An 8,689-nucleotide genomic window follows, 5' to 3' on the forward strand; every position below is an offset into this window, starting at 1 on the left:
TTCATTAAATTCAATGCAATGAAATGTCTCAGATTTACATCAAATAACAATAATAAGAATATTTCATGATGATTATTATTAATTTTATCAAGATTTCAACCCATTTATATGACCAAAATAGCTGTACATTTTTATAAAAAAATATATTAATTTACTATCTGTAATTATAAAATTTTAACAGCAAATAAAATGATAAATCAAGAGAATTTATATCAACAACTTAATAATTATATTCTTAATCATCTCAAAAAATATTTATATCATTACTATCTAATCTAAAATATTCTCATAATTCATAATTTTTAATATTTATAAAAATAAAAATAAAAATTATAATATGAGATATATAAATACATAAAAGAATTGGATGCTATGTTAAATTCAAATTTTCTTCATGTATATATATATATACACACACGCCATTTTATCTTCATGAAAACCCGCGCCACGCCCCCCTTGCCGCTCTCCCCTCCTGATAAATAAAACCAGCATCTATCTACTCTCCGGTTCTTCAATCCATTCGTCGTCCCTTATTTCCCCCTAATTACGGGTAATTAAAGTTCTTCCCTCATCTCATCCCATTTCAATCATGATCTGGTTTATAACTGCAATGAATCGTTGCTACAGCATAGAAGAAAATGGCGAGGAAGAAGATCCGGGAATACGATTCAAAGCGACTCTTGAAGCAGCATCTCCGGCGACTCTGCGGCATCGAGCTTCACATTAGATCCGCTCAGGTGGTTCATCACGTCTTCTTCCCCTGTTATTTCTCCGATCGGATCTGTTTGATGAAGATTATGCAATATAACTGAAATATGTTTGGGTTTTTTTTTTCATATATGAAATCCCTTCTTCATATTGTCGTTAGCTTTATTATTATTATTATTTTTTGGATTAGATAACGGAATCCACCGAAATCAATGAATTGGTGGAGAGGGAACCGTGGCTTTTGTCAGAGAAGTTGGTGGTGAAGCCGGACATGTTGTTTGGGAAGCGCGGCAAGAGTGGGCTGGTGGGGCTTAATCTTGATCTAAATCAAGTCGCTTCATTCGTTAAGGATCGTCTTGGGAAGGAGGTAACTGAGGGATGCCTAATGGTTTCGATGTGTCTGATGGTTTTCCTGTCCTCCAAGGTATCGGATTATTACTTCTTCCTTGAAATACTTTGATCTTTTTGAAAAATTTTTGCAGGTAGAGATTGGGGGATGCAAAGGCCCGGTAACCACTTTCATTGTAGAGCCTTTTGTACCGCACTCCCAAGAATTTTATCTCTCCATCGTTTCTGATCGTCTTGGCTGCAATATTAGCTTCTCAGAATGTGGTGGGATTGAAATCGAAGAGAATTGGGACAAGGTGGGTTTGACATGAGCACAGTTTTCACTACCTTTTGAATTAGCAACTAGAATTAGGGGATATTTGGCTAGAACGAGGTTTTAGCGGTAGTAGGATTTAGTAAATCTGTTAAATAGTAAATCCGGAAATTGTAAATTAGTTCTTTCTCGTAGATTTAGTAAATCTGAATTTAAGCTGAATATCTATATATATATATGAATTTTAGTAAATCTGAATATATATATTTGTCTTTGTCTATGTATCTGCTCGCACTGGGAGATAAATTAAATCTATTTTTATGGAGGATGTATAATTCTTTCCTTTCCTTTGACATGTTTTAACTGCCAAGCAAATGAAAATATTAACTTTCTAAATTTCTGTTTGTGGGTTCTGAGCAGGTTCGGACTGTTTTCATTCCATGTGAGACATCATTGACTTCAGACAACTGTGCTTCTTTGATAGCAACCCTGCCGCTGGAGGTAATCTTAACCATTTTACCTTTATGTCTATATATTCATTTAATGGCTTCAGCTAAGATTTAGAGTATTACAAAACTTGCCTGAAATGGCATTCAAATAAACAATGCTGTTTTGTTCTTGCAGCTAAAGGGAAAGATTGAAGAGTTTATCAAAGCTGTCTTCATTTTGTTCTTAGGTCTTTTGATCAATTCTTGTTTTTCAGAGTGTTTCTTTCATCCCAGAATTTACTCTCCAGGGATTTTATGGCCTTCTGGTTCACTTCTGTTGCAGACTTGGACTTTACCTTTCTCGAGATGAATCCTTTTACATTGGCTAATGGAAATCCTTATCCGTTGGATATGAGGGGAGAGCTGGATGACACTGCTGCTTTTAAGAACTTTAAGAAGTAGATTTCTGAAAATTTTCTTAATTTCTTTGCTTCTGCACATGTAGCTGGATAATGATGATTTTGAACTGAATTTTTGGTGAAGGTGGGGTGATATTGAATTCCCAATGCCTTTTGGTAGGGTGATGAGTGCTACAGAGACTTTTATCCATGGCCTGGATGAGAAGGTGAGTTGTGCCACTATTAAGCTATTTTTCTAATCTTTTACGAAGGATAAATTTTATTTCCACAAAACAATACCATCACCTATGATGAAAAAGGATAATGCTTTACGAAATTGTTTCAAAAATATTCTTGTTAATGGTTGTTCCATTACAAATTACATCATTAATGGTTAGAACTTTCTTATTGTAGCAGCCTACGACTTTTGACTTTTTTGTTATTGGCACGGTCCTATAGCACGGAATGCTTCTTGCTATTTTTGCTCAGCAAGAGTTTGGAAACTGTTATGTGGATTGGAATCCGAGGTTATTAAATCGACTACTCGTTGTTTTAGACCATATTTTGGGGACTTTGAGAAACTACTTATTTTGGCGGTTTTCATTATAAAAAGGATCCCTTAGGCAAGTAAAAATTCATTTAATCATTCAATAAATTTTCAATTTTCTTTCAAATTCATGTGTGTGAGTTGGATGTGAGAAGTTTTCCAAGTTTGGTGCAATTTTTGCTAACTTGTAGAAGAAATTTTCTCCTTGTACCAACATGGGCTTTTTAGTCAAAACCTAGTGCAAAACTCATTAAGAATTTTAAGGAATTTGTGAGAACTAATGGGTTAGAATCATTAAGGATGCCTAATCTCTTGTTATTCATTTTGTCTAACGGGTCTCGCATAAGTCACGTAGAAGTTTTTGTGTAAGTCTGTTCATCTGTGATAAGAGATTGAAGAAGAGTGTGGTACTACTAACAAAATTTGAAGTTATCCTAAGATAGATTAACTATCCAACAACTTAGCAACTATAGATTGCTCTAAAAAGTGGTCAGATTCAATATCCTGAAGAAGAGGAATTTAAGTTTGTGAGAGATAGTGGAGTCATGTCTATATTATGATATCAAGTTTGAAGGCCTTCAAGTTGTTAGCTAAAGCTTAGCAAAGTTTTCTAGTTCAAGAGAGACAAATTAGTTGGTTGATATACTAGTAATAAAAGAGCACCCTAATTCTTTTTAGGCTATTTATCTAGGTTACCTTTAATAAGAGAGATATTTCTCCATTGACTTGATACAAGGTGCAAAACCAATAGTAAATACATCCTACATAATGGCATTCAAGGATTTGCAAGAACAAAAATGTTACTTGTAGGATCTATTAGAGAAAAGATTTATCAGGCCAAGAACTTTACAATACTTTTTGTTAAGAAGAAATATAAGAGTTTAAGGTTATGTATTAGTTATATTGAATTAAAGAAGCTTATAATAAAAATAAATACCCGTTATGAAATTTTCATGATTTTTTTTTATCAGTTGGAAGGGGTTTTATATTTTTAAAGATTGATTTGCAATCAGATTATCATCAGCTAAGAATTAAAGAAAACAACATATAAAATATAACTTTAATATTAAATATTGACTATTAATTTATAATGAATCATTTTGAGTTGTTAAATGCACCTGTAATCTTTATGGATCTCATGAACAAAACTTTTAAACCGGTATGGATAATTCGTAATGTATTTGTAGATGACATTTTGATATATTTTAGTTATGAAACTCAACATGTAGATCGTTTTTGCATAATTTTGCATATTTTGAAGGAGAACCAATTATATGCTAAGTTATGTAAGTGTGAATTTTGATTAAAATACATATTTTTTTTAGGACATTTGATTAGAACTGGGGTTTTTAATGAATCAGAACAAGGTTAAAGCGGTCGTTGATTGGCCCAGACCAACTATTGTCACAGAAGTCAAAAGCGTCCTAATTCTGTCAGGCTATTATAAGACATTTTTCAAGGATTTCTCTCATATTGCAACATATGTCCAAATTGATTCAAAATACAATGAAATTTGAGTGGATGAATTATTGTGAGAAAGATTTTTAGAAGTCATGACAAACCAAATATTGTCGATCCTTTCAGTGACACGGTTTGAAGATGTATAATGATGTCTTCTTAAGAGGATTTGCTTGTGTTCTTATGTAACACAAGAAGATAGTTGTTTATGACTTTAGACAATTAAATAATCATGAGAAAAATTATCATACTTATAATCTGGAGTTACAAACAACCGTATTTGCTCTGAAGATATAAATATATTATTTACTTGGAGTTAGGTGTGTTTATAGATCGCCAAAGGTTACAATATAGTTTCACACAGAATGAATTAAATTTAAGACAAATGATGCGTTGAGTTTATTAAAATTTATGATTTAGATATGCATTAGCATCCATAGAAAGTAAATATAATTGTAGGTACATTAAGCATAAAAACGAGTGGTAGTGTAAATTGGATAATTTCACGACAAGAAGTGTTAATTAAACATATGAAATGTTTATAATTATCAGTAGTGACACCAAATGATGGAATTTTTACACTATTCAATCAAATGCTAATTCAGTCAATTTTGAAGGATAAAATACAGGATGAGTTATCATAAAATACAGAGTTTTAGAAAATTTTAGATCAAATAAATGTAGACCGAATAGAGAAGTGCCACACCCGGCCCGGTATTTAGAATTAACTAAGACGAGAAGAACAATTGGACAATATTAACATCTAACTATCCACATTTTTAAAACTTCCAATATATATAAAAAGCTCACCAATCCACAAAGCGCAGTAAAATCTAAAACATATACAAACAATAACATCAAAAAATAACCTCTCAAGTAAATACTAAATAATATATCAATGTCTGAAAGAAATAGTAAAGAGAAACTATAATCATAACTAATATATATAGCATTGGTATTCCTTCTCTAAACTAAGTCTCTTCTATCAAACATATCAACCTAAAATTTTTCTTTTCCAGAATGAAAACATTAATTGCAACCATAAGTATAACTTAGTAAGTAATTAAAATCTAATATGATTATTGTGTTATGCATGAACGACCAGAAGAAGAATCCAGTTCATTTCATTAAAACTTTATATTATATATTCTCATTTTACTTTAACTATTTTCTAATTTAAATATCTTTAATAGTCATTAGAGGATTATTATCATACTTGAATGTATCCTAAAAGTTGTGTCCGAAGGCACTCTAAAAAATATGTCCAAAGACACCCTTAAAATTATACCGAAAATACTATTAAATTTTACTTGAAAGTATATCTTTACAATTTCCTTTCATGTATACGGGTACATTGCATTCTCTGTCATTATTATCCGAGGGCAATCATGTATGACTTAAACATTTACTTATCATTTTATTTCCTTTAAATTTCCTCTTTTTAAAGGCTAAAGATTCATTTTCCCTTTTCACATTCATTTTCTTTAATTCCTAAGCTACAATATGCATACAATTATGAAATAATCGTCTAAAGCATTAAAAAAAAATTTATTTAATAATTTTAAATTTAATACATATAAGAAACTAATTACTCACCATCGTTATTAAAAGAATTCTGAAAAAATCAACCTTTCACTTCACTTCCTAGCACCTAAACCAATTCACCATGCAAATTCTTATAAGAATATGAAGGCTTTACATATATCTAATGATCTGTTTAAATTGACATATTAAAATCAATAGACAATTTCTCATCTTAAAAAGATGTGGTTCGCTTCTTGCACAGGATCCCTCTTCCACCCCTCAAATTCAACACTATAATTCACCAACCTCAAGTACCAATATATATAACATTTGAATAATTTGCTTAATTTAAATATGAATATTTACTTTATAAGTTGCACTGATCAATCCTCTCTTTAACTCGCACGCTTCTCAACTTATCCTTCGAAGCTGAATTCACTGTTTCTTAAATCCTTGATTTCACTAAAATTTTGCTTTAATTAATCAAACCTACCCTCACACATTAATATTATTATTTATCTAACAATATATTAACATAAATATTACAACACCATTATATTAAAACTTCGGCCTTAGCCCTAGCTCGAGCCCGAAGCTTCGGCTTCGCAGAGCAATCCTATTTCTCACATGAAGCTCGTCTCTTCGATCAAACGCAGAGCCTCATAGTTCACTCTCCCTCGGCTTTCTTCAACTGCACGCGAGCACAGCGTCGCTCCTCCTCTTCTTCAGTCTCGGTTCGACGCAGGCTCCCTTCCTCTACTACGTGAGCACGGCGCCGAAGGTTGCACCTCCCCCCTTCTCCTCGACTTCGACTTAATCCAGAGCACACGCCGCCACCGCCTCCTTCTTCCTTCTCTCAGCTCGACGCAGAGAACCCACGCACGCAAGGATTTCCATCTCCTTCCTCTACACACAAGCACAATGTCAATGCCTTCTTCGGCTATGGCTTAGGGTCGAAAAAGTAAGAGATATACGCACGTCCCTTTCTTTTCTTCCTCTCGCTTCTCTGTCGTTTCTGAAAATGATCCTCTCGACTCTTAAGCCTAAGCGTAACGACGGTTAGCCCTGACACCGATTCTATTTATTTATTTATTTATTTATATTATTTTGTTTTTTACAATAAGTATGTGATCGATGAAGAAAAACCATTGAGATATAAAAATAGAAATTGTATTTTCGATATTAATGGTTTATGGAAAGAAATTTTGCATGAAGTACTCTACTCCATGCCGTGGCTGAGGAAAAATTATTCCATCAGTACTACGCACCTTAAGGAAGGTGCGTATCCCATAAGATGGCGCCACCTGTAAACTACGGTCCCACTTATTCCATCAGTATTCGCGACCCGGACCCGACTCAAAACCCGAATTCTGAAAAATATCCCGCCATGATAAAATTATTTCGCGCCAAAGTACTGTTCCATTCGAAGGAAAATTCGAAGGGTGAAGAAATATTTTCGCTGGTTTTATCACACCTTCGTTCATAGCTCCGGTCACAGCTCCGTTCACAGCTCCGGTCACAACTCCGCCATAGCTAGGTCTTGTTGGAATTCTCCATCGACGTTCAGATGCCAGAAGTCGATTTCTCCATGAACGTTGAGATGCCGGAAGTCTCCATGAACGTTGAGATGCCATCATTTAGCCTGAACTTTGAAGGTCAAGATCAAGTGAGTCTTGGTGTTACTGTTGTGTTATTTCGGTGTTACTCTGCTATTACTCTTGTTTCTTGCATTTTATTTAGTACCGTTTAGGTGATTTGGGCTTTAGTTTTATCTCCATGTAAACGTAGGTGTTGATGTAGTATCTTTTGGATGCTGTTGTACAGTGTGGATAGTTATTATTATGGTTTTTTTTCTTTTCGTTAGTATGGTTTAGGAATTCTGGTTTTTTCGTGTTACCCTTGTGTTATTCTAGTGTTACTGTGGTGTTACTCCATGTAAACATAGACGTTGATGTGGTATCTTTTGGGTGTTGTTCTACATTACTGTGGTGTTACTCCATGTAAACGTAGGTGTTCATGTAGTATTATTGGATGTTGTTCTGCAGTGTGGTTTGGTATTATTATGATTTTTATTTTTTCGTTACTATGGTATTAGGCTTCTGCTTTATTGGTGTTACCCTTGTGTTATTCTAGTGTTATTGTGGTGTTACTGCATGTAAACGTATGTGTTGATGTAGTATCTTTTGGGTGTAATTATACAGTGTGCTTTGGTATTATTATGGTTTTAATTTTTTTTCTGGTACTACGGTTTTAGGCTTCTGGTTTATTGGTGTTAACCTTGTGTTATTCTGGTGTTACTGTAGTGTTACTGCATGTAAACGTAGGTGTTGATGTAGTGTTGATGTAGTTGTTGATGTAGTATCTTTTGGGTGTTGTTCTACAGTGCTTTGGCATTATTATGGTTTTTTTGTGTTACCCGCATGTTACTGATATCACTATTGTTTTATGCAGTCCTCTGAGGCAACACAAGTTTGCAATGATTCTATTGCAGAGAAGTTTCTTAGCAGCATTATCCACAGTGAGGAAGAAGCATATGAAAGCTATCGTGCCTATGCACATCACGTGAGATTCACTAATCGGAATGACCATACCACCTACTGGCCGAACTCCAACAAACTCAAGGTTAAAGATTATATTTGTGGAAAAGCTGGCTATAAGAAAGAGCCTAACAACATAGTTAAGTTCAGAAAAACAGACATGAGGACTGGCTGTAAGGTCATGGTACGATTTCATGTTGATTTCGAAGGCAGTTGGAAAGTGGCAAAATTCATTGAAAATTATAATCATCCTTTGACCGAAAGTGGTGATAAGCATCTTCTTCGTTCCAACAGAAGGATGTGGGATTAATGCAGATGTGTTGAGATCCATGACAGGTTCGGGCATCAGAGCAACACATGCATACAATTTCATTGTCACGGAGGTTGGTGGTGTGGAGAATTTGGAGTGCACCAAGAGAGATGAATTTAATTTTATCCAGAGAGAAAGAAGACAAAGAATTGAACAGGGAGATGTCAATGCTTTAATA

General features: G+C 34.0%; 1 protein-coding gene across 2 annotated transcripts in view; it reads left to right on the forward strand.

The window, feature by feature from the left end:
* The first annotated feature begins 446 nt into the window (after positions 1-446).
* LOC110019251 (ATP-citrate synthase alpha chain protein 2) overlaps positions 447-8,689 on the forward strand; it is a 59,092-nt gene continuing 50,849 nt past the window's right edge. For both annotated transcript variants that reach the window (XM_020716847.1, XM_020716848.1), the window contains exons 1-8: positions 447-550; positions 628-737; positions 899-1,075; positions 1,191-1,352; positions 1,730-1,810; positions 1,934-1,985; positions 2,081-2,195; positions 2,281-2,362. In XM_020716847.1, coding sequence (XP_020572506.1) covers positions 639-737; positions 899-1,075; positions 1,191-1,352; positions 1,730-1,810; positions 1,934-1,985; positions 2,081-2,195; positions 2,281-2,362 — 768 coding nt within the window. In that variant the 5' untranslated portion in view covers positions 447-550; positions 628-638. The remainder of the gene's footprint in view (positions 551-627; positions 738-898; positions 1,076-1,190; positions 1,353-1,729; positions 1,811-1,933; positions 1,986-2,080; positions 2,196-2,280; positions 2,363-8,689) is intronic.

The sequence above is a fragment of the Phalaenopsis equestris genome, unplaced genomic scaffold (genome assembly GCF_001263595.1).
Source record: "Phalaenopsis equestris unplaced genomic scaffold, ASM126359v1 Scaffold000054, whole genome shotgun sequence".
Taxonomy (NCBI): domain Eukaryota; kingdom Viridiplantae; phylum Streptophyta; class Magnoliopsida; order Asparagales; family Orchidaceae; genus Phalaenopsis; species Phalaenopsis equestris.